This window comes from Pristiophorus japonicus, chromosome 21, assembly GCF_044704955.1.
Source record: "Pristiophorus japonicus isolate sPriJap1 chromosome 21, sPriJap1.hap1, whole genome shotgun sequence".
Lineage (NCBI taxonomy): Eukaryota > Metazoa > Chordata > Chondrichthyes > Pristiophoridae > Pristiophorus > Pristiophorus japonicus.
Window position 1 is genome coordinate 10614283 of NC_091997.1, and position 25305 is coordinate 10639587.

Here is a 25305-nt window from a genome sequence, read left to right on the forward strand (position 1 = left end):
GAATTCGACTGGCAAGTTGATGCCTTCCCTCAGCAGGCGGTCCAATTCGCATTCTATATATTCCCGCATCACATACGGCACCGCTCTGGCCTTGTGGTGTACTGGCCTGGCGTCTGGGTTTATGTGAATCACTACCTTGGCCCCATGAAAGTGCCGATGCCAGGTTGAAATAATGAGTCAAATTTGTCCAGGACCTGTGAGCATGATACTCTCGCCACAGAAGAAATTACATTGACATCACCCCATTTCCAGTTCATGACAGCAAGCCAACTCCTCCCCAGTAGTGCGGGACTGTCCCACAGGACAATCCAGAGTTGCAACCTGTTCTCCTATTCTCCGAATCTTTGTGGGTCACGACTACCGTGGCGCTGCCTAGCACCGGAATGATCTCCTTTGTATATGTCCGTAGCAGTGCGTCAATCGGCAATAATTTTGGCCTCCTGGCCTTGGACACCCACAACCTTTCGAACTGTTTGATACCCATCAGATACTGGCTGGCCCCCGTGTCTAGCTCCATTAATACTGGGATGCCATTGAGGAGCACTTTCATCATTATCGGTGGCATTCTGCTTTATGAACTGTATATATGCTCCACATGAACTCGCTGAACTTCAGCTTCCAGCGATTTCCCCCAGAATTCATTTGGCCTCGTAGGGCTTACATCGGGCCTGTCCTCCTCGTACATCAACCTGGCTGCAGGCTTCCTGCACATACGTGCCAAGTGACCGCTGACGTTACAGTTTCTGCAGGTATATTGCTGATACCTACAGGCTCTGGCTGGGTGTTTGCCTCCACACCTCCAGCATGAGCTGGAGGCCCCTTTGTTGGAAACAAAAGGTCCATTACCAGTCGATCGTCTCTGACTGTCTCTGTAACTGTCCTTAAGCGCACCATTAACAGGTGTTGATGGCCCCATTACTGGCCACATTGTCCATTGCGATGGCATGAATCGCTGTTCAGCTAGCCATTGTCTCTGTTGAATTCCCTCTTTGAGTTCGACTACATGCTGGGGCATGTCCGATTGCCCTTGTCTGCCGAGAGAACTGTGTGCCGCGTTAACAATGTTGACTCCCTGGTCGATTGCCACATTTGAGCCAAGATTTTTGTCATACATCATTCTGGTCTCTTCCTCCCCTGAGATAAATGTCTGGGCTATCAGAGCCGCCACTTCTGAGGTCAAGTCTTTGGTCTCAATCAGTTTCCTGAAAACCCCAGCGTGCCTGATGCCCTCATTAAAAAAGTCTTGCAGCATCTCCGCTCTGCATGCATCTGTGAACTTACATAGGCTCGCCAGTCGCCGGAGATCTGCCACGAAGTCAGGAACGCTTTGCCCTTCTCGCCGCCGGTAGATGTAAAACCGGTGTCTCACCATGTGCATGCTGCTCGCCGGTTTAAGGTGTTCCCCGATCAACTTACTGAGCTCTGAGAATGTCTTGTCCGCCGGCTTCTCTGGCGCTAGAAGGTCCTTCATCAGGGAGTACGTTCTGGATCCACAAATCGTCAGGAGATGAGCCCTGCGTTTGTCGGCCGAATCCTGTCCCAACCATTCCTTAGTGACAAAACTTTGCTGTAGTCGCTCAATAAAGTCGTCCCAATCATCACCAACACAGTACCTCTCTTCTGTGCTGCTAGTGGCCATGCTTGTGTGGTTTAAATCCCAGTTTCTCGTCGACAATGATATGTCCTTACTATACAGTACAAATGCATACAAGGCCCATACTTGAGAGAAGGTCACTCTGTGACCAGTTACCTTTATTACCAAGACCTCAAGTGATGAATGTGGGTGGAGCTTCCCCTTTTATACCTGAAAGTCCAGATTAGGAGTGTCTCCCACAAGTTCACCCGCTTGTGGTCAATGTTCTCAAGGTGTACAACTTAGGTCAGCTTATACATGGGTTACAATGACAGTTGAATACATGACAGAAGGCAATTATCAACAGCAGCAGAATGAAAATATATATCGAATAAGAAATCCATCCATCGAACCTGTGGTATGAGTACTTCTAGAAGAGAAAGAACACAGAAACATTGCACTTAATTTCTTCAGTAATGTAAAAATGGAAATCACTTTTAAACTTGTAAATTTATTTTCATTCTCAACAGGATTTCCATTGCAATGGAACAAAAATCTACGACTGTAAAAAAAGGGAGATGCACCCACATTCACCATATCAACAGAACCCAACTCCTTCATGATCCTTTCAGTAACATTTGATCTGAAGCTTTAAGAAGGTATTTCACAATTGTTATTCCTTTAAAAAAAGGATGATTACAGTTTTTAGTATGTCTTTTTTTTAATTTCTGAATCTTCTCTTCAGGTGGTGACTGACACTGGGATACAGGCCCAAAGGGCATCAGCTGACCTCTGATCTCTCACCCCAAGTGGCCCTTCTTCGTCAGGAAACGAGTGCAGGCCGTGCCAGTTAAAACATGTCAACCAGCAGCAATTTCAAGACACTCGCTCGGCAGCAAGGCTTTGCTAGTCTGTTTGGATCAATTCCACAACAGGCAGTGTTCTTGCAATTAAGTCACCATGAGAGCTTCCTTTAACTAAATTACTAGCAAAACAAAAATTCAAAAATGGAAGTTAAAAGATTTTGAAGTTTATTCTCTTCCCGCCCCTGCATCGTTACCTTTGGTGTCCCCCAAGGATCGATCCTTGGCCCCCTCCTATTTCTCATCTACATGTTGCCCCTTGGCGACATCATCCGAAAACACAGCGTCAGTTTCCACATGTACGCTGATAACACCCAGCTCTACCTCACTACCACTTCTCTCGACCCCACCACTGTCTCTAAATTGTCAGACTGCTTGTCTGACATCCAGTTCTGGATCAGCAGAAATTTTCTCCAATTAAATATTGGGAGGAGCTAAGCCATTGTTTTCGGTCCCCGCCACAAGCTCCTTTCTCTAGCCACTGACTCCATCCCTCTCCCTAACATCTGCCTGAGGCTGAACCACACTGTTTGCAATCTTGCCGTCATATTTGACTCTGAAATGAGCTTTCGACCACATATCCGTGGCATAGCTAAGACCGCCTATTTCCACCTCCATAACATCGCCCGTCTCCGCCCTTGCCTCAGCTCATCTGCTGCTGAAACCCTCCTCCATGCCTTTGTTACTTTTAGACTTGACTATTCCAATGCACTCCTGGCTGGCCTCCCACATTCTACCCTACATAAACTTGAGGTCATCCAAAACTTGGTTGCCTGTGTCCTAACTCAAACCAAGTCCCATTCACCCTTTACCGCTGTGATCGCTGACCTACATTGGCTCCCGGTTAAGCAATGCCTAGATTTTAAAATTCTCATCCTTATTTTCAAATCCCTCCATAGCCTCGCCTCTCCCTATCTCTGTAATCTCCTCCAGCCCCACAACCCCCCAGATATCTGCACTCCTCTAATTCTGCCCTCTTGAGCCTCCCTGATTATCGCTCAATCTTTGGTGGCTATGCCTTCTGTTGCCTCCCTAAGCTCTGGAATTCCCTCCTTTCCGCCTCTCTACCTCTCTTTCCTCCTTTAAGACACTCCTTAAAACCTACCTCTTTGACCAAGCTTTTGGTCACCTGCCATAATTTCTCCTTTAGTGGCTCGGTGTCACATTTTTTGTCTTATAACACTCCTGTGAAATGCCTTGCGATGTTTTACTACGTTAAAGGCGCTATATAAATAAAAGTTTTTGGTGTTGTTGTTAACAGAAGTTTTTTAAAAGAACAATGGATTCAGAGATGACAGGTGGTGCCTGCAATCAGTATGACAGCAAAATGCCTCACCCATTCCCTGGAATATTTTTTAACTTTACCTGCTGAGTGATTAGCAACAGGATTTCATTCCGAGTTCTCAAAAGGGACTTTTTCCTCCAAGGATTTTTATTTGCAAATGGCATAAAACCTCAGGAGTCCTGCAGGCGAAAAGCCTAGTATGTTTAACAGTTTCTCCGGGGATGATCTGACTGCTCACCAAATGGCCTGAACTTTCTCAAACACGCAGCAAACCAGCAGTTGCCTGCCACTGTGAACTGACGTGATTTCTATAATTAGCTGTGCATGTTCCTGGCAGATGTAACATTTTGCTTGGGCCACATTCCTGTTAAAAATAAATAAATGAGTCCCACTGTACTCCCAAACCATATGCAATTTGGCTACTTAATTGGAGGTAGCTTCCACGTGTAATAAATGCTACAGCAGTAAAGTATGTGCAACTTAGTGTAGTGATCCATGGATTCAGGCTGAAATTACTGTAATTAAGCTCGGAATGAACCAACCAGCATCACTCCTCCTTGAAAAAACTATTGCAACTGTGCAAATTCTCCCAGGCTGGTCATAAATATAAAATGAGTCAAATAGCGTCAGATGCAATCTTCCTGTTTAAGGGTTCCATCTCAGCAAGCCATGGCAGAATGATTTCTAGCTACAAGATGACAGTTTTTCATAGATTTTACCAGGCCTGGAGTTCGGAGGTGTGACTCCATTTTCGTCTCTTGACTCTCCTGTTTTCACTTGAAGAATCCACTAGATTCAGCCTTACAACGTGTCGTTCTCGGAGCACGAGGAGGCAGTTTGATTTCCTAGGTTGATGGATGGGGCAATGGCGAATTATGCTGTTAAACTGAAGCTGCCTTCTCCATGAAGAAGCTGGATGCGAGAGAGGTAGATTCATGCCTGCAATTCCCCATCCAGTGAGTTCCTATTGAAATCAGGTAAAATTGCTGAATGAATGCTAAGCACTTCCTCACAGGGTGTGAGGAACAAAACGAATGCAGGTCACCAACCGACAGACAGTTCCAGTGCAGCACTGATTGAGATCAAGGACCATGTTTCCAGCTCTCACTTTAATTTTGTGATATTGTGCGTGATGTAAAGAGACCCAGAAAAAAAGGGTAAGGAAAAAAAAAATAAAAGGAGTGGTAAATATGTTACTGATCACTGTGTTTGGAGTCAGGCAAGCACTAAGCTACTGGACTTAATTGGGTATGGAGCACAGTGGCTATGTTACTGGATTAGTAATCCAGAGGCCTGGACTACTGATCGAGAGACATGAGTTCAAATCCCACCATGGCAGCTGGGGAATTTAAATTCAGGTAATTAAATTCATCTGGAATTTAAAAAAAGCTACTATCAGTAATAGTGACCATGAAACTACCTACAGATTGTCGTACAAACCCATCTGGTTCACTAATGTTCTCTCGGGAAGGAAATCTGCCATCCTTACCTGGTCTGAACAATATGTGACTCCAGACCCACAGCAATGTGATTGACCCTTAACTGCCCTCTGAAATGGCAAGGGCAATTAGGAATGGACAATAAATGCTGGCCTTGCCAGCGATGCCCACATCCCGTGAATGAATAAAAGAAAACTCATTTCTTGATGAACTATGCCCCCAAAGCTCAAAGGACTCTTTCTTTCTCTGTCAACCACCCAACCAAACCCTTCCACCCCGCAAGTTGGAAGTAAATTGGTCTCTCAACCTTCATAACTATGTTCTATAATTGCTGTGTGACTGGAGTTCTCTATTTGTGCTCTACACATAGCTATGTCACTAAGTTACCGTAATACATACTTGTATATAGTTCAAACCAATGTATGAACAGAAGTGTACCATGAGTGAACCCGATATATACTGACAGGATTCTTTTCATAAATGTTTTGTTAAACAAACCAGCTCTAGTTGTTACTTTAGTACTTTATCAGGGGCCAAAGTATTTTTAAACAAACTGAGCTATTTAGATCCCATCCTGTCCTTGACTAACAATGATGTGGCAATACATCTGGATGATATGCAACACAGCAAGGTTTGGTGAAAAAAGGACCAAAGCCTCACTTTAGAGAGACTAATAAACCAACTATAATGAATGTTGCTGATGAAGAGATCTAGATGCTGCCCATCCGTCTTGGCATGATGGTCACTGCCCCATATTCCCCAATGTCATAATTGTTGGACAGGATGTGGAGCTGAAGTCTGCCTATACAGAATTTGCTGACATCAGTATTTTTGGGCCTATTTTTACTCTCCAGCAGACGAGCTGATGCAGTAAATCAGCTATGACTGCTTACAGCTAAAATGAACATGCAATCTGTGCACACTCTGGCTTTCCATGTGCTGCACTCCTTCCCTTGCACTCTCTTATATATCAGCGTCCTTTGTTTTACCTTTACAACATCCAAAACTAAATAAAGGTTCCGTGAGCTCACTCCTGACAAACACTAGCAACACACAACTTGTTTGCTATTGTCTCAATAAATTATTAATGATATTAGTCATTGCATCCCTTATAGCAACCAATATCTGGGATTGGAATGGCTGGCACATACAAAACAGCAATTTCAAAAGAATGGTCTACCTTTTATCGAACTGTTGCAAGAATCTGCAGCTTATCTGCCAGCTACCCCTAATTAGCAATTTTAAAGCATAAATATGTGATATAAGGGAGGACTGAGGTACTAGTAAACAAACATCTCCTTTTACAACATTTGGGAATAGTGTCAGTTCAGATGACAATAATTCCCCTTTCAGTATAATGTGGAGCCTAAACTCCACAAGCTAAAGAAATGGATTTCTAGGAATATAGGAAGATAGTAATGTCCATTCACCCCCTTGAACCTGTTTCACTATTCAATTAGATCATGGCTGATCTGTACCTCAACTCCATTTGCCCATCTTTGTTCTGTATTCTTTGATACCTTTACCAAATAAAAAAAACTATCAATCTCAGTCTTGAAAATTTCAATTTGACCCAGCATTCACAGCCTTTTGGGGAAAAGAGTTCCAGATTTCCAGTAATCCTTGTGTGAAAAAATACTTCCTGATTTCACTCCGAAATGCCCTAACTCTAATAATATTATACCCCCTTGTTCTGGATTCCCCCACCAGAGGAAATAGTTTCTCTGTACCTATCCTAACAAATCCCTTTATCATTTTTAATATCTCAATTACCCCTCAACCTTCTAACCTCAAGGGAATACAAATTAATTTTATACAACCTGTCCTCCTCATTTAAACCTTTTAAGACCTTGTACCATAGGATTTTAATTTGAAATTCTCCACGGTCCTTGCTGGAATGTTATTAGTCCATATCTTAAAGACATCACATCGCCAAAATCCCTTCCGCTAGAATAAATTATTTTAAATTACCACACTAATAAAAATGACAAATTCATAACTGCCTCACCGGCAGAAAAACATTTACTACCAAATAATCTACATTACAAATATAGGATATTGTACTCTCTTGGAAAATGTAGGTTGTTTTAACACTAAGCTTAGAATCTGTGTTTACTAGCTAGAATCTGATACCATTAGATGGACATTACACTTACTTAATTAGTCCTTACCGTGGATATCAGCTCTGCCTAAGAGACTAATAACCACTGTTTATACAAGCACTTAAACTGACTTACTGAGTTCCTTTTTTGAAATGGTTTAAAACAATTCTTACAAAAAAGGTTATGTACTGTACGGCCACGGTGCATATTCTTGGGTTTGTCCTGCATTTTTTTTTCTGACTCGCTATACTCAGGCGAACAGTGGGCACCCTACTGCTAGGTCCCCACCGGTTCTGTCACAAGGTCAGCCAAGGATGGCTTTCTCTCCAAAGGCCTGGTCTCTCTGTCCCATAGTGCACAGCTGGGAGCAGGAGCTCAGCAGATGGAGGGCTGCGAGGGCAACACAATGTGCCAGTCCTGTGGCGCCCTCACATGAGTACACAATTTTACAAGTCACTATAATCCCTTCACTGCACCTGCAAGATTTGTAGTAAAGTACAGCCTCTGATGGCTGCTCAATATACCAGTTAAATAAAAGCGTTGTTCCAATTTTCTCCTCACTTCATCTCAGGGTGTTACATCCAGCCCTCTGTAGCTCACCAAAGTGGCCATTCTTCGTGTGTGAATGTCAACGGTAAATGAGTAGGCTATTCGACTGTGATAGGATTGAACTCAGTCGTGATACCTATGCTTACTTGACATGCATGCTTGTACATTTTCTAGAAGGGTCACTGGCCAGTAATCAGGATGGGATGGGATTGGAGGAGGCCAACTACAGCACTAAGATCAGTCAGCCACTGCACTGCCCAGGGATTGAACCTGGGACCTCAGCTTAGATTTTCATCACTTACTTGACTAAGTTAGTAAAGGCCATTCTACACCAGGCAATCTGTTCCTTACTGCACATGTATTGTGTATTGCCTATGTGTGGCAATCGGACCCTTTGCATTAGGCCTGAGTTGGACTGTGAAGTCATCTTTCCACCTGCTGTCGGCAGAGCTGCACAAAACTCCAGCGGTACAACCTGCCGGCTGCAGCTGGTAGCAACAGGGCAGGCTGTAAACTAAAAACCCTTCGCCTGAGTGAACAAACCCGTATCACAGAGATAAACTGAAACTTAAAAATCCTGGCAGAAAGGTAATTTGCACCTTAAAAATCAACACCCTGTTTTTAAAAGAATGGCAACATTTTTTTTTAATATGATTTTTTTGGTTATGAATTAATTGTTGGGATGCATACATAATCTACAAAAAAAATCTGACAGGTTATAAACAATGTTTTACAGCACAGAAGATTTAAAAAAAAAAGCATTACTCAAGCGTGATCAGAGATACTGTCAGGTCAGTCAGAAACTGCAATCGATTTGCTAATAAGGAAACTAACAGAGGCGATCCGGCAAGCAGCCTGTGGCTGCGATGTCTCAAGTATGCAGCAAGCTGTAAATAAAACACTTACGCATTGCCCACATAGATCCTGGAGTAAACTTCATTGCAGTGCTGGGATGGGAGGCTGTAAAAGCCGCTGTCGTTGGCGAGCAGCTCGTTGAGTTCTTCCACCATCAGCCGGTGCTCTGACATGGTCCGCGACTGTGGCTGGACGCAGTGGCAATGGCAGAGGGGCTCAGCGCTGTTCTTGGCTGTGTGTGGGTGTGGGTGTGTTTTATTTTGCTTTTCAAATGTTGCTTCTGCTCGCTGCCGGTGGTTGAAGTTCCCGCATCTCCTGCTGCTCGAATTGAGACGTGAGGGAAGAAAATTCCACCACCCCGCCCCCAAAAAAGGCAGATATTTTCTGAGAGGCGATCAGCTGTTGCCAGACACAGCAATAACGCCCCTTTCTGTGACAGACGGCAGTCACCCTGGCTCTCACTCTCACTCAGGCTCCACACAACATAGCAACCGCCGGCAGTGTATCTGTTGCAAGGGGAAAACTGCAACACTCCAGTCCCACCACCCAGCCTTCTCCTCCACACACCCCATTGAAACTTGCTGCTCCCTCGCCACCCCTGCAAAAATGCAACAAACTTTGTGGTGTGGGCACGGGGGCTAACACTGAGGGAGGAGGGGGGGGGGCTGTCATGTGGATGGGCAGACGGATGATGTCAGTGTAAATGCCATGAGGGAGAAGTTTAAAAAAAAATATGTTCAATAGAACATAAGAACATAAGAATTAGGAACAGGAGTTGGCCATCTAGCCCCTCGAGCCTGCTCCGCCATTCAACAAAATCATGGTTGATCTGGCCGTGGACTCAGCTCCACGTAGCCGCCCGCTCCCCGAAACCCTTAATTCCCTTATTGGTTAAAAATCTACCTAGCTGTGACTTGAATACATTCAATGAGCTAGCCTCAACTGCTTCCTTGGGCAGAGAATTCCACAGATTCACAACCCTCTGGGAGAAGAAATTCCTTCTCAACTCGGTTTTAAATTGGCTCCCCCGTATTTTGAGGCTGTGCCCCCTAGTTCTAGTCTCCCCGACCAGTGGAAACAACCTCTCTGCCTCTATCTTGTCTATCCCTTTCAAAGCGAGGGCTATTTGAGCTTCTGGTTGCTTCGCTTGGTAATGCTTTTGGGTCGGGCATGCGTCCGCCCCATCATCAAGCCCGCCTATTTCCACCTCCGAAACATCGCCCGACTCCTCCCTCGCCTCAGCTCACCTGCTGCTGAAACCCTCATCCATGCCTTTGTTATCTCTAGATTCGACTATTCCAACGCTCTCCTGGCCGACCTCCCACCTTCCACCCTGCATAAACTTGTGCTCATCCAAATCTCTGCTGCCTGTGCCCTAACTCGCACCAAGTCCCGCTCACCCATCACTCCTGTGCTCGCTGACCTACATTGGCTCCCGGTTAAGCAGCGCCTCGATTTTAAAATTCTCATCCTTGTTTTCAAATCCCTCCCTGGCCTCGCCCCTCCCTATCTCTGTAACCTTCTCCAGCCCCGCGACCCTCCAAGATCTCTGCGCTCCTCCAATTCTGACCTCTTGCGCATCCTCTATTTTCACCGCTCCACCATTGGCGGCTGTGCCTTCAGCTGCCTAGGCCTAAGGTCTGGAACTCCCTCTCTAAACCTCTCCACCTCTCTACATCCCTTTCCTCCTTGAAGATGCTCCTTAAAACCTACCTCCTTGACCTCTGTCCTAATATCTCCTTTTGTGGCTCAGTGTTAAATATTGTTTGATAGCATTCCAGAGAAGCACCTTGGGATGATTTACTTTTTTCCTTTGAAGATAAACTGGTCCCTGCCTCAACCATTCCTTTTGGCAAAGCATTCCACCAGAATTGCAACCTGCTGCTTAAAGAATTTTCTCCAAACCTCTCTCCTCACTCGCAGGCTTTATATCCTATTGAAACTACCCTGGCACTATTCAGTGCCAGACAGAGGCCATGGCCATCTTCGTTCATCCTTCCATTGAAACCTTAGGGTGGCGCATAATTGCATCTCGAATTATTCCAACTTTTCTGCTCCCGCTATCCTTTCAGAGGACAACTCTTCATGAAAACGTGCTTCTTTGTTTTTACCAGTTGATACCCCTTGCCTTGCAAAGGGACAAATGGTGCTCTGGATTGAACTTTTCTATTCCACTTAATACCTTATATACCTCTATTAGATGACCTCGCATTCACTTCTTTTCAAGTTAAAATTTTTCGCGCCATTCTAACTTAGACCTTTGACATGAAGGATCAGCCTCGGGACACTTCTAGGATTTGGATGTTTCCCTTGTGATGGTTATTAATTTGGAGTTGACCCATAACCTATTTTGATGTCCCACGCTTAAAAATAAATATAGGTCCATTTATTAAATGAGTTTGTAATGTGTATTGAAAACCCAGTAAAATTGTTGATGAATCGTCATTCCAAACACTTCTTCAATCCCAGGGCAAGTATTGGCTGGGTTAGCTGATATTTTTAAATGTTATGCATTGCCCTATGAAAGTAGTAAGCCGTAACTTGGTTGTGTTACAGTAATGGTGATGTGTGGGGGGGCTGGGGGATGGCATAAAAAGAAAAACTTGCATTTAAATAGCACCTTTCACGACCACCGGACATCTCACAATGCTTTACAGCCAATGAAGTACTGTTGTAATGTGGGAAACGCAGGGGCCACCTTGCACACAGCTAACTCCCAAAAACAGGAATGTGATAATGAAAAGATAATCGTTTTTTGTTATGTTGATTGAGGGATAAATATTGGCCAGGACACCGGAGATAACTCCTCTGTTCTTCTTCGAAATAGTGCCATGGGATCTTTTATATCCAACTGAGTTTAATGTCTCATCTGAAAGATGAAGGAAACTCACTTCAGATTCTCTGTTTAATACCATGTCCTGCTTTCTAGCCTATAACACTTACTGAATGATATTTACAGTACTTTTTTCCCTTTTTGTCCATAATTTGAGAGTGACCTGTAAATTCTGACTGCTGGATGGCTACTTCACGAATGTTACTATGACAATGAAATCCAGTGATGTCACAAGCTCGATGACAAAAATACCATTTCAGCAGAATCCATTGGCGTTTGAAATTAGTGTGTTTATTTTTTTCTCTTGATATTTCCAGATTATCTCCTTTTGTCTCCTCCTGAAAGCAACAACCAATACTGGGTTGTGATTCCATAGACACCAACAGCCCTCCAGGACATCACCCAAATAACTATTGTCACATGTAAGCCTAGACAGAGTGTGTCAGCAGACTTTGAAACGTGGAGGATATCACAGTTGAACCCAATGCTGTCCTTCAATTGGGCCAATATAAGGCGTAAGGAGTGATTCCATAATCCTACATTCCAAGCAGGGTAGCCATGCATGCAGGAAGCAGGAGGTTGGAAATAGGGCCACATTACTGCAAGCATTGCTCCTTGCTGTGAATGCAGGTTTACAGAATCATGTGTAGACTATTTAGATTCCAGAACACAAAACATCTTCTCTGTGACTTTGGAGCTATTAGAAGCTTCCTCATCACTAGTTCTTTAGTACTGAATTGCTGCCTGGTTTTAAAATGGGCAAGGCACGCAAGTCCAGAATTCTAAAGGGAAAGGTAACCTGGACACCAATGTAATTGTCAGTTTGGCCTGTTCAGAGCAAGAAACACACATTCACATTGAATGTTTAGATTTATACTGGATTAAACACTAACTTGGAATCTTATTCATGAACGTTTCAAAGCCCATGTTAGGTGAAGTTTGGAAACCTATGAAGCTTAAGGCAGGGCCACTAAAGGCACATAGAACTACAAATAGTAAATGAAACCAAGAAGCTGACATCTCTCAGTTTTATTCAAGTCCAAAGACAAAAGTTCTGAGAAAGCTCAATAGAATGAATAACTAAGTGACTGATATGCAGAGTCATAGTTGTACAGTTTCTAGCCAGATGACTAATTGTTTGATGACACATTGGCTGATGGGTTTATTATTAGCACAATATTGCAGAAGAGGAACACAAAGGTCCATTCTCAAGGCATTGGGCAGAATCCATGAAATCATTCTAATATACTTGATATTATGTTCAATTGTTGGCTGAGTTTTTTGGAGGCCAAGCCAGTTGGCTAGGAAGTTTCAATGGTCATGTTTATTGAAGCACTATGCTCCAAAATGCCACATTTACTGAGACCATAACACAGCAGTAAAGACATAGTATGCCACTGACAATGCCTTAACAAACTAGCAACACAATCAATTAATATTTATTAAACATACAACCGTACATTTTACCAGGAAAACTTCAGGCAAGGGATCAATAACAGTATTATTAATACCATCGATTCTAAAGAGATAACCATGTTTATTCATGATTATTTATTCATTCTACCTCACATTTGCAACAGAATAGAAATCAATCCTATCTCTTAAAAGTTAAAAGGAATTTGATGCAAAGTAATTTAAACATATCAATGTCACAATTTTAAAATTCCCACTTTTGTTTTGCTGTTTATGACAAAATTAGGAGAAGCTGCAATTAAAACAGGCATCAGTGAACAAGTCTAAAAATTTACCTAATAAAACATTCTTAAAATGGATTATATGTAGTTGGGAAATTGGGGTTGCTTTCAGAGATTTTTTTCAGATACATCAACATGAATTCTGGTAGGATGCAGCAGGTCACATTCCTACAGTCAACAACTTGTATTTATATAGCGCCTTTAACGTACTAAAACGTCCAAAGGCGCTTCACAGGAGTGTTTTAAGACAAAACAAATAAATTTGACATCGAGCCACATAAGAAGACCAAAAGCTTGGTCAAAGAGGTAGGTTTTAAGGTGCGTCTTAAAGTAGAAAGAGAGGCAGAGAGGTTTAGGGAGGTAGTTCCAGACCTTGGGGCTTAGGCAGCTGAAGGCACAGCCACCAATGGTTGAGCGATTCTAATCAGGGATGCTCAAGAGGGCAGAATTTGAGTAGTGCAGACTTCTCGGGGGGGTTGTGAGGCTGAAGTAGTTTACAGAGATAGGGAGGAGCGAGGCCATGGAGGGATTTGTAAACAAGGATGAGAATTTTGAAATCGAGGCGTTGCTTAACTGGGAGTCAATGTAGGCCAGCGAGCACAGGGGTGATGAGTGAGTGGGACTCAGTGTGAGTTAGGACACGGGCTGCCGAGTTTTGGATGAGCTCAAGTTTACATAGGGTAGAATGTGGGAGGCCGGCTAGGAGTGCATTGGAGTAGTCAAGCATAGAGGTGACAGAGGCATGGATGAGGGTTTCAGCAGCAGGTGAGTTGAGTTGACAACCACCCTCAGCTATGTGTGTATTTTTGCTACAAGTTCGGGTTTACCCTTATGGTTTTGGATGTTTTATTGCAGCACAGATCTAGTTGAGAGAGCTCTAAGGTCTTAACCAGTATTTTCTGAAGGATTAGTTTTAATCTACAATGGATTAATTTAGATTGAGTATATTAAACTGAGCACATTGGTTAACTTAGATTGGCCATTCATAAAGAGATCTTCATTTGTTCTTTTCTTCTACTCTCCCATTACATAACTGTACAGCTTCCAGCCAGTTGCTGACTGAGGAATATGCAATATCAAAGGTAATTAAATTCCATCCTCACAAGCGGGCATATGTTTCTTACATTGATCCTATGTAATTATTTAAATCTTCAAAAAATTATTTTGTAATTTTTTTCCCTGAATTCCTTCTCACCTCTAGTTAGAATTATGTGGTTGTAAATGTTAGTTTAATCACGGGAATGATCATTTATCCCAGTAAAAAATTGTGTGTGTGAATTACTGATAGCTGTATTAGCATGCTAGTACAGTCTCATTGATATTCGGAGGAACCTTCTCTCCACATAATAAACAGACCATCCCTGCAATGACAGTGGAGCTGCAAGTGCTTTTTCATTCCCAGAAAGATCGTCATAAGTCACTTGGGAGTAATGCACCTTATTCGCAAAAGAACATTTGTAATTCACTGTCACTGGTGAGATAATGTGAAAACAGTGTAATAGTAATGCCGAATGTAGATTGTTTGCCTTGTCGATATTCTTGAAATGGACACCAGCACTACTGTGCCAATTGTCAGTGCAATCTTGGGACTGCCTAGTCTCCCTCTAAAAAATGTTAGCTGCTTATTTGGGCTGTAACAGTAGCTCGGTGAATCATCAACATTAATTGAATATGACAGTCCGTGGGCTGCTTGTAACCTAGTAAGTAATGCACAATGGCAAAAACTAGTGCTTGACCTAGAGTTAGTAAAAGTCTAATAATGAATTATACCACCACAGGAACAATTTTGCACAGCTCTGCTCCCAGCGTGGAGTCTAGCTGGATGGGAATGCTGATTGCAGAATCTGGCACAGGAGTCAGCATTCCTGATTTGTGCTGCTCTGAATATCCTGAAGAAATGTAAAACATTGTTTTGCAGGCCTCGTTGATGTCCAGCAAGGGTTTCATTGCACCTTAAAATCCCATGCAAATGCATGGTAATTGATTGCACGATAAGCTCATGATTTGGCAGAGGCCTTCTCTCCCATAGAGCTGCTGCTCCATATAAAAGAGGTACATGAGAATTTGAATGGCCTGGCTTTTAACAGTTGGCTTGAAAGTTTGCTTTACCCTGCTTTATCTGAATTTTTATTGGTGCATTACTTTCAGTTGCCATTTAGGCCTGATGTTTTTTTGCACTGCAATACTTCTATTCACCACTCATTTTCCTATAACAGTCTTGCTACGTCACTTGCAGTAGGCAAAACGGTCAGGACACAGTTCCTTTGGGGTTTCAAATGGCACTCACAAATTAGGAGAAGAAATATCAGTTCATGACAGGATACAAAGGCAGGTATGATTATACCTCAGGCATCACATAAACACACATCCTTACCCCAGTGCCCACAATTACAGACCACGACAATCCTATCTGGGGATGTCAGAGGAGTCCTGTTTCTGTCATCTCAACTTCACAAGAGAGGCTGCCACAGAGCAATGACAGCTTTTTGAGGCCAGTCTGCAGCAAACCTTTTCTACCATGACAGCTTTCCATAGGCTTTGAAAGTCACTGGTCCACTAAATAAACTACCCTACCAAATCATAACAACATAAGAATCATAAGAAATAGGAGCAGGAGTATCATGGCTGATCTGATCATGGACTCAGCTCCACTTCCCTGCCCGCTCCCCATAACCCTTTATTCCCTTATCGCTCAAAAATCTGTCTATCTCCGCCTTAAATATATTCAATGATTCAGCCTCCACAGCTCTCTGGGGCAGATAATTCCATAGATTTACAACCCTCTGAGAAGAAATTCCTCCTCATCTCAGTTTTAAGTGGACGGCCCCTTATTCTGAGACTATGTCCCCTAGTTTTAGTTTTCCCTAAGAGTGGAAATATACTCTCTGCATCCACCTTGTCGAGCCCCCTCATTATCTTATATGTTTCGATAAGATCACCTCTCATTCTTCTCAACTCCAGTAAGTATAGGCCCAACCTATTCAACCCATCTTCATAAGTCAACCCCCTCATCTCCGGAATCAATCTAGTGAACCTTCTTTGAACATCCTTCCTGAAATATGGAGACCAAAACTGTACACAGTACTCTAGGTGTGACCTTACCAATACCCTGTACAGTTGTAGCAGGACTTCTCTGCTTTTATACTCCATCCCCCTTCCAATAAAGGCCAACAATCCATTTGCCTTCCTGATTACTTGCTGTACCTGCCTACTAACTTTTTGTGTTTCATGCACAAGGACCCCACATCCCTCTATACTGCAACACTTTGCAATTTTTCTCCATTTAAATTATAATTTGCTTTTCTATTTTTTCTGCCAAAGTGGATAACCTCACATTTTCCAACATTATACTCCATCTGCCAAATTTCTGCCCACTCACTTAGCCTGTCTATATCCCTTTGCAGATTTCTTGTGTCCTCCTCACAATTTGCTCTCCCACCGATCTTTGTATCATCTGCAAACTCGGTCCCTTCATCCAAGTCATTAATATAGATTGTAAATAGTTGAGAACCCTGCACCGATCCCTGCAGCACCCCACTAGTTACTGTTTGCCAATGACCCATTTATTCCGACTCTCTGTTTTCTGTTAGTTAGCCAATCCTCTATCCATGCTAATATATTACCACCAACTCCGTGAACTTTTATCTTGTGCAGTAACCTTTTATGTGGCACTTTATCGAGCACCTTCTGGAAATCCAAATACACCACATCTTCTGGTTCCCCCTTATCCACCCTGCTCGTTACATCCTCAAAGAACTCCAGCAAATTTGTCAGATATGATTTCCCTTTCATAAAATCCTTCAAAACATCATTGCAGACATATGCCAAATCTGTCATTTGGCTGTTCATAAATGCATCAGACAAGTGACACGCTCACTTGCAAGAGCAATACATTCATCCCTTACTCTACAGAAAAGAAGCATTAGAATGATAAGGCACAGACCTGTTATCAGATGGCTGGGCTCCCAAGAGTGCAGGACATCACAGGTGACTTTCATGTGGCCAGCACGTTCCTGCTCCTCCTTTGTCATCACGAGTTGCTCCTCCTCACCTGTGCACTTTGCCAGAAATAATGCTAATTCATCAAGCTCACTAACTACATGCTACCTTGATGTGTATAGCTGTGTAGGTCCTTGCAAACCTTAGGGAGAGGACGCAGGATGCTGCATCATGCTACCTTGCTCTGGGCTACTGGCGGTGTTAAGGGGCTGCACTTCCAAGACCACAAGGACAAAGCTTACACTGTAAAATACTGTGTGTGATGTTTGTGTGATACACGGCAAGCGAGCCCCAGGAGGGCAGAGGAAACACTTCAAGGACACCCTCAAAGCCTCCTTGTTAAAGTGTAACATTCCCACTGGCACCTGGGAATCCCTTGCCCAAGACCGCCCAAAGTGGAGGAAGAGCATCCGGGAGGGCGCTGAGCACCTCGAGTCTCATTGCCGAGAGCATGCAGAAATCAAGCGCAGACAGCGGAAGGAGCGTGCAGTAAACCAGGCTCCCCACCCACCCTTTCCTTCAACCATTGTCTGCCCCACCTGTTACAGAGACTGTAATTCCCGTATTGGACTATAGAGTCACCTGAGAACTCACTTGTAGAGTGGAAGCAAGTCTTCCTCGATTTTGAGGGACTGCCTATGATGATGATGATGTGTGTATGACTCCGCGAGAGTAACAGAGAAGAGGGACAATATATAAGGGCTGGGTGGCAGTACACCGTAGTTTTGGGAAGATCTGCTGCTTCATTTTTTCCGACTTGCGCTATGATCTGATATTCCAGGATGTACAGAGTGGGTCACTTGATTGAACGTGTTTAGAGTGTGACCCCCCCCCCCCCCTTTAACCGGGGGACTTGATTATTATTTGCAACAAAATAGTTGTACAGAGTGGGTTCATCAATGATTTAGATGAAGGAATTGAGTGTAATATCTCCAAGTTTGCAGATGACACTAAGCTGGGTGAGCTGTGAGGAGAATGCTAAGAGGCTGCAGGGTGACTTGGACAGGTTAGGTGAGTAGGCAAATGCATGGCAGATGCAGTATAATGTGGATAAATGTGAGGTTTTCCACTTTGGTGGCAAAAACGTGAAGGCAGAATATTTACTGAATGGCGGCAGATTAGGAAAAGGGGAGATGCAACGAGACCCGGGTGTCATGATACATCAGTCATTGAAAGTTGGCATGCAGGTATAGCAGGCGGTGAAGAAGGCAGATGGCATGTTGGCCTTCATAGCTAGGGGATTTGAGTATAGGAGCAGGAAGGTCTTACTGCTGTTGTACATGGCCTTGGTGAGGCCTCATCTGGAATATTGTGTTCAGTTTTGGTCTCCTAATCTGAGGAAGGACGTTCTTGCTATTGGGGAAATGCAGCAAAGGTACACCAGACTAATTCCTGGGATGGCAGGACTGACATATGAGGAGAGACTGGATTGACTGGGCCTGTATTCACTGGAGTTTAGAAGAATGAGAGGGGATCTCATAGAAACATATAAAATTCTGATGGGACTGGACAATTTAGATGTAGGAAGAATGTTCCTGATGTTGGGGAAGTCCAGAACCAGGGGTCACAGTTGAAGGATAAGGGGTAAGCCATTTAGGACCAAGATGAGGAGAAACTTCTTCACTCAGAAAGTTGTGAACCTGTGGAATTCTCTACCGCAGAGAGTTGTTGATGCCAGTTTGTTAGATATATTCAAGAGGAAGTTAGATATGGCCCTTATGGCTAAAGGGATCAAGGGGTATGGAGAGAAAGCAGGAAAGGGGTACTGAGGTGAATGATCAGCCATGATCTTATTGAATGGTAGTGCAGGCTCGAAGGGCCAAATGGCCTACTCCTGCACCTATTTTCTATGTTTCTATTTAAGGGAGTTGAGGACTGTGATTTGTGATTCATTCTTCAATTGGGACTTAATCCCTTAAATTTTGTACCACCGTGTTGTGTCGGACAGTAATCTCCAGATGTTGCAAGTGAAACAACAAATGCCTAGTGACAGATGTGCCCAACCTATGTGACAATAAGTAACCATGAATCATGGAACTGTGTTGTGTTTTGATGCTTTCATGTCTGAAGCAATGGAAGATGCGGGTTTGGCAAGTCTTTTATTTGTACATCGCATCTTGACGATGTGCCCTATTGAGGTAAAGGTGTGCATTTCATGCACAGAAAGCTGAAAGGCTATGTGAGGGCTTGGCATGGGTGAGTATTAAATATGAAACAGATTGACAGGCAACATTTTATATCATGGAATTTTGAGACATCTAACAGATACTGTTGGGCAGTCTTACATTAGCAGATTCCTTGAAAAGTGCTATCTTCTTCCAATTCTATTCTGTTGTCCTGCAAATAATGTTAGGCCTGGCTGCTGCAATCTACCAAGCATGCTGCACTGCCATTCCCTGGAAGGATGCCCTGGAGCACCAAACAGGGCAACAGATCTTAACCCCACATCATGCACAAGCACATCACTTTGCGAGACATCAAACAGGGGTTGGCTACAGCACTCTTCCACCACTTACCCACAGATCATATTTTATGCCTCTATGATAGCATTTCCTTCTTTTCAGCCACAACGGGAGTCGAGAGAGGCGTACTTGTGCAGCTCCAGCTGAGAGAAGTCAAAAAAGAAGTAGAAAGAAATCAAAAGGTGACGTCACAGCCAACGTGGTAAGTGATTGGCTGCTGATTGGTGAGTAGTTTTTCTTTTTCTTTATTAGTCAGTAACTTTTAACATTGTTGTCGGCAATTTAAGTGTATCTAAGGGTTAAGTCATGGCAGGACAGCTCGGTCACGTGATATGCTCCTCCTGTACCATGTGGGAACACGGGGACAACACCAGTGTCCCTGACGACTACATGTGAGGGAAGTGTGTCCACCTCCGGCTACTGACGGTCTGCGTTGCGGAGTTGGAGCTGAAGGTGGATTCACTCTGGAGCATCCACGATGCTGAGAATGACGTGAGTATCACGTGTAGCGAGTTGGTCTTACCGCAGGAGAAGGGTCCACAACCAGCGAGGGAATGGAAGACCAGCAGGAAGAGTAGTGCAAGGAAGGTTGTGCAGGGGTCCCCTGTGGTCATCCCACTGCAAAACAGATACACTGCTTTGAGTGCTGTTGAGGGGGATGACTCATCAGGAGCGGGCAGCAGCAGCCAAGTTCATGGCACCGTGGCTGGCTCTGTTGCACAGGAGGGCAGGAAAAAGAGTGGGCGAGCGATAGTGATAGGGGATTCAATTGTAAGGGGAATAGATAGGCGTTTCTGCGGCCGCAACCGAGACTCCAGGATGGTATGTTGCCTCCCTGGTGCAAGGGTCAAGGATGTCTCGGAGCGGGTGCAGGACATTCTAAAAAGGGAGGGAGAACAGCCAGTTGTCGTGGTGCACGTTGGTACCAATGACATAGGTAAAAAAAGGGATGAGTTCCTACAAAATGAATTTAAGGAGCTAGGAGCTAAATTAAAAAGTAGGACCTCAAAAGTAGTAATCTCTGGACTGCTACCAGTGCCAGGTGCTAGTCAGAGTAGGAATCGCAGGATAGCTCAGATGAATACGTGGCTTGAGCAATGGTGCAGCAGGGAGGGATTCAAATTCCTGGGGCATTGGAACCGGTTCTGGGGGAGGTGGGACCAGTACAATCCGGACGGTCTGCACCTGGGCAGAATCGGAACCAATGTCCTCGGGGGAGTGTTTGCTAGTGCTGTTGGGGAGGAGTTAAATTAATATGGCAGGGGGATGGGAACCAATGCAGGGAGATAGAGGGAAACAAAAAGGAGGCAAAAACAAAAGACAGAAAGGAGATGAGGAAAAGTGGAGGGCAGAGAAACCCAAGGCAAAGAACAAAAAGGGCCATTGTACAGCAAAATTCTAAAAGGACAGAGGGTGTTAAAAAAACAAGCCTAAAGGCTTTGTGTCTTAATGCAAGGAGTATCCGCAATAAGGTGGATGAATTAACTGTGCAAATAGATGTTAACAAATATGATGTGATTGGGATTACGGAGACGTGGCTCCAGGATGATCAGGGCTGGGAACTCAACATCCAGGGGTATTCAACATTCAGGAAGGATAGAATAAAAGGAAAAGGAGGTGGGGTAGCATTGCTGGTTAAGGAGGAGATTAAGGCAATAGTTAGGAAGGACATTAGCTTGGATGATGTGGAATCTATATGGGTAGAGCTGCAGAACACCAAAGGGCAAAAAACGTTAGTGGGAGTTGTGTATAGACCTCCAAACAGTAGTAGTGATGTTGGGGAGGGCATCAAACAGGAAATTAGGGGTGCGTGCAATAAAGGTGCAGCAGTTATAATGGGTGACTTTAATATGCACATAGATTGGGCTAACCAAACTGGAAGCAATACGGTGGAGGAGGATTTTCTGGAGTGCATAAGGGATGGTTTTTTAGACCAATATGTCGAGGAACCAACTAGGGGGGAGGCCATCTTAGACTGGGTGTTATGTAATGAGAGAGGATTAATTAGCAATCTCGTTGTGCGAGGCCCCTTGGGGAAGAGTGACCATAATATGGTGGAATTCTGCATTGGGATGGAGAATGAAACAGTTAATTCAGAGACCATGGTCCAGAACTTAAAGAAGGCTAACTTTGAAGGTATGAGGCGTGAATTGGCTGGGATGGATTGGCGAATGATACTTAAGGGGTTGACTGTGGATGGGCAATGGCAGACATTTAGAGACCGCATGGATGAACTACAACAATTGTACATTCCTGTCTGGCATAAAAATAAAAAAGGGAAGGTGGCTCAACCGTGGCTATCAAGTGAAATCAGGGATAGTATTAAAGCCAAGGAAGTGGCATACAAATTGGCCAGAAATAGCAGCGAACCTGGGGACTGGGAGAAATTTAGAACTCAGCAGAGGAGGACAAAGGGTTTGATTAGGGCAGGGAAAATGGAGTATGAGAAGAAGCTTGCAGGGAACATTAAGACGGATTGCAAAAGTTTCTATAGATATGTAAAGAGAAAAAGGTTAGTAAAGACAAACGTAGGTCCCCTACAGTCAGAATCAGGGGAAGTCATAACGGGGAACAAAGAAATGGCGGACCAATTGAACAAGTACTTTGGTTCGGTATTCACGAAGGAGGACACTAACAACCTTCCGGTTATAAAAGGGGTCGGGGGGTCTAGTAAGGAGGAGGAACTGAGGGAAATCCTTATTAGCCGGGAAATTGTGTTGGGGAAATTGATGGGATTGAAGGCCGATAAATCCCCAGGGCCTGATGGACTGCATCCCAGAGTACTTAAGGAGGTGGCCTTGGAAATAGTGGATGCGTTGACAGTCATTTTCCAACATTCCATTGACTCTGGATCAGTTCCTATGGAGTGGAGGGTAGCCAATGTAACCCCACTTTTTAAAAAAGGAGGGAGAGAGAAAACAGGGAATTATAGACCGGTCAGCCTGACATCGGTAGTGGGTAAAATGATGGAATCAATTATTAAGGATGTCATCGCAGTGCATTTGGAAAGAGGTAATATGATAGGTCCAAGTCAGCATGGATTTGTGAAAGGGAAATCATGCTTGACAAATCTTCTGGAATTTTTTGAGGATGTTTCCAGTAGAGTGGATAAGGGAGAACCAGTTGATGTGGTATATTTGGACTTTCAGAAGGCGTTCGACAAGGTCCCACACAAGAGATTGATGTGCAAAGTTAGAGCACATGGGATTGGGGGTAGTGTACTGACATGGATTGAGAACTGGTTGTCAGACAGGAAGCAAAGAGTAGGAGTAAATGGGTACTTTTCAGAATGGCAGGCAGTGACTAGTGGGGTACCGCAAGGTTCTGTGCTGGGGCCCCAGCTGTTTACACTGTACATTAATGACTTAGATGAGGGGATTAAATGTAGTATCTCCAAATTTGCGGATGACACTAAGTTGGGTGGCAGTGTGAGCTGCGAGGAGGATGCTGTGAGGCTGCAGAGCGACTTGGATAGGTTAGGTGAGTGGGCAAATGCATGGCAGATGAAGTATAATGTGGATAAATGTGAGGTTATCCACTTTGGTGGTAAAAACAGAGAGACAGACTATTATCTGAATGGTGACAGATTAGGAAAAGGGGAGGTGCAAAGAGACCTGGGTGTCATGGTACATCAGTCATTGAAGGTTGGCATGCAGGTGCAGCAGGCGGTTAAGAAAGCAAATGGCATGTTGGCCTTCATAGCAAGGGGATTTGAGTACAGGGGCAGGGAGGTGTTGCTACAGTTGTACAGGGCATTGGTGAGGCCACACCTGGAGTATTGTGTACAGTTTTGGTCTCCTAACCTGAGGAAGGACATTCTTGCTATTGAGGGAGTGCAGCGAAGGTTCACCAGACTGATTCCCGGGATGGCGGGACTGACCTATCAAGAAAGGCTGGATCAACTGGGCTTGTATTCACTGGAGTTCAGAAGAATGAGAGGGGACCTCATAGAAACATTTAAAATTCTGACGGGGTTAGGCAGGTTAGATGCAGGAAGAATGTTCCCAATGTTGGGGAAGTCCAGAACCAGAGGTCACAGTCTAAGGATAAGGGGTAAGCCATTTAGGACCGAGATGCGGAGGAACTTCTTCACCCAGAGAGTGGTGAACCTGTGGAATTCTCTACCACAGAAAGTTGTTGAGGCCAATTCACTAAATATATTCAAAAAGGAGTTAGATGAGGTCCTTACTACTAGGGGGATCAAGGGGTATGGCGAGAAAGCAGGAATGGGGTACTGAAGTTGAATGTTCAGCCATGAACTCATTGAATGGCGGTGCAGGCTAGAAGGGCCGAATGGCCTACTCCTGCACCTATTTTCTATGTTCTATGTTTCTATGTTTCTATGTTTCTGCCAATGCACCCCCCCCACCCCAATCCCTCCCTCCATCCTCCAATCTCCCTCCATTACTCCCCTATCTCCCATTCCCCAACCCAGTTCTCCCATCCCTCAAACAGACGTCTTTGCAAAAGCTGCCAACTTTTTGGAATCATTTCTGAGTTTTCAAAAGGGCTCACAAATGCTTGCCCCCAGATGCTGTTGCTTCCCTTAAGAAAAATAAACCTGCATTTACATAGAAACTTATCACATCCTCAGGATATCCCACAGCACTTCATATCAACATGAATTACTTTGGAAGTCCAGTCACTGTTGCTATGTAGGCAAAATGCAGCAGTCAATTTGTTTTCAGCATATTCTCACAAACAGCAAATGAGATAAATGACCAGTTAATCTGTTTTTGGTTATATTGGTTGAGGGAGGAATATTGCCTCTGTCTTTCTTCAATTAGTGCCATTTAGGGCTCATTTACAGCCACCTATTATGCTTTAACTAAGGGTTAAAGACACATGCTCAATTCTGAGTGAGACTTGAACCCACAACTATTTTAATTCTAACTTTAAATCAAGTGCCCTTCTTGGCAAGGGGACTAGAACCCACAAATTTTAAACTAAAGTTTTACGGAAACTTAAATCAAATTAAAATTTAGTTACTTGAACCCACAACTATTTTAAGTTGAAACTGTAAATCAAGTGTCCCCTTATTAAAGGGGTTCTAAAGCCGACAAATTAAACTTTTAACGTTAAATGGATCAAGTTAGAATTTGGTTGTCAGGGGTGATGATGCACTCAGTCCCTCCGGCGCCCACCTCTCGCGGAAGGCCGCGAGCGTACTTGAACCCACAACTATTTTAAGAAGAAACTTTAAATCAAGTGACCCCTTTTGGCACTAGAACCCACAAATTTCCAAATAAAACTTTAACAGAAACGTAGATCAAATTAAAATTTAGTTGCCGGGGTGATGATGCACTCCAGTCCCTCTGGTGCCCACCTCTCGTGGAAGACCATGAGCGTACTTGAACCCCCAACTCTTTTAAAGTAAACAGGCAAACATTAGATCAAGTGCCCCCCGATCTGGGGGACACTACAAACATTTCCCAAGGCCCTTTTTTTTTGTATTTTTTTGTATTTTTGTAGGTTTTTTTTGTTTGTTTTTTTTTGGGCTCTAAAACCATAATTTACAAGTGCCCCCTATAAAACGGGAGGGGGACACTAAAACCAGCATTTAAAACAAATTAAACTTTAAACCATATAAAATCAAATTAAAATTTGGCTGCCGGGGGTGATGATGCACTCCAGTCCCTCCGGCCCCCACC

At 43.9% G+C, this 25305-nt stretch overlaps 1 protein-coding gene across 1 annotated transcript in view; it reads right to left on the minus strand.

Moving 5' to 3' along the window:
* The window catches only part of dusp3a (dual specificity phosphatase 3a), a 34865-nt gene extending 25621 nt beyond the window's left edge, over positions 1-9244 (minus strand). The window contains exon 1 of the mRNA XM_070864390.1: positions 8718-9244. Coding sequence (XP_070720491.1) covers positions 8718-8839 — 122 coding nt within the window. The 5' untranslated portion in view covers positions 8840-9244. The remainder of the gene's footprint in view (positions 1-8717) is intronic.
* Between the last annotated feature and the right edge of the window lie 16061 nt (positions 9245-25305).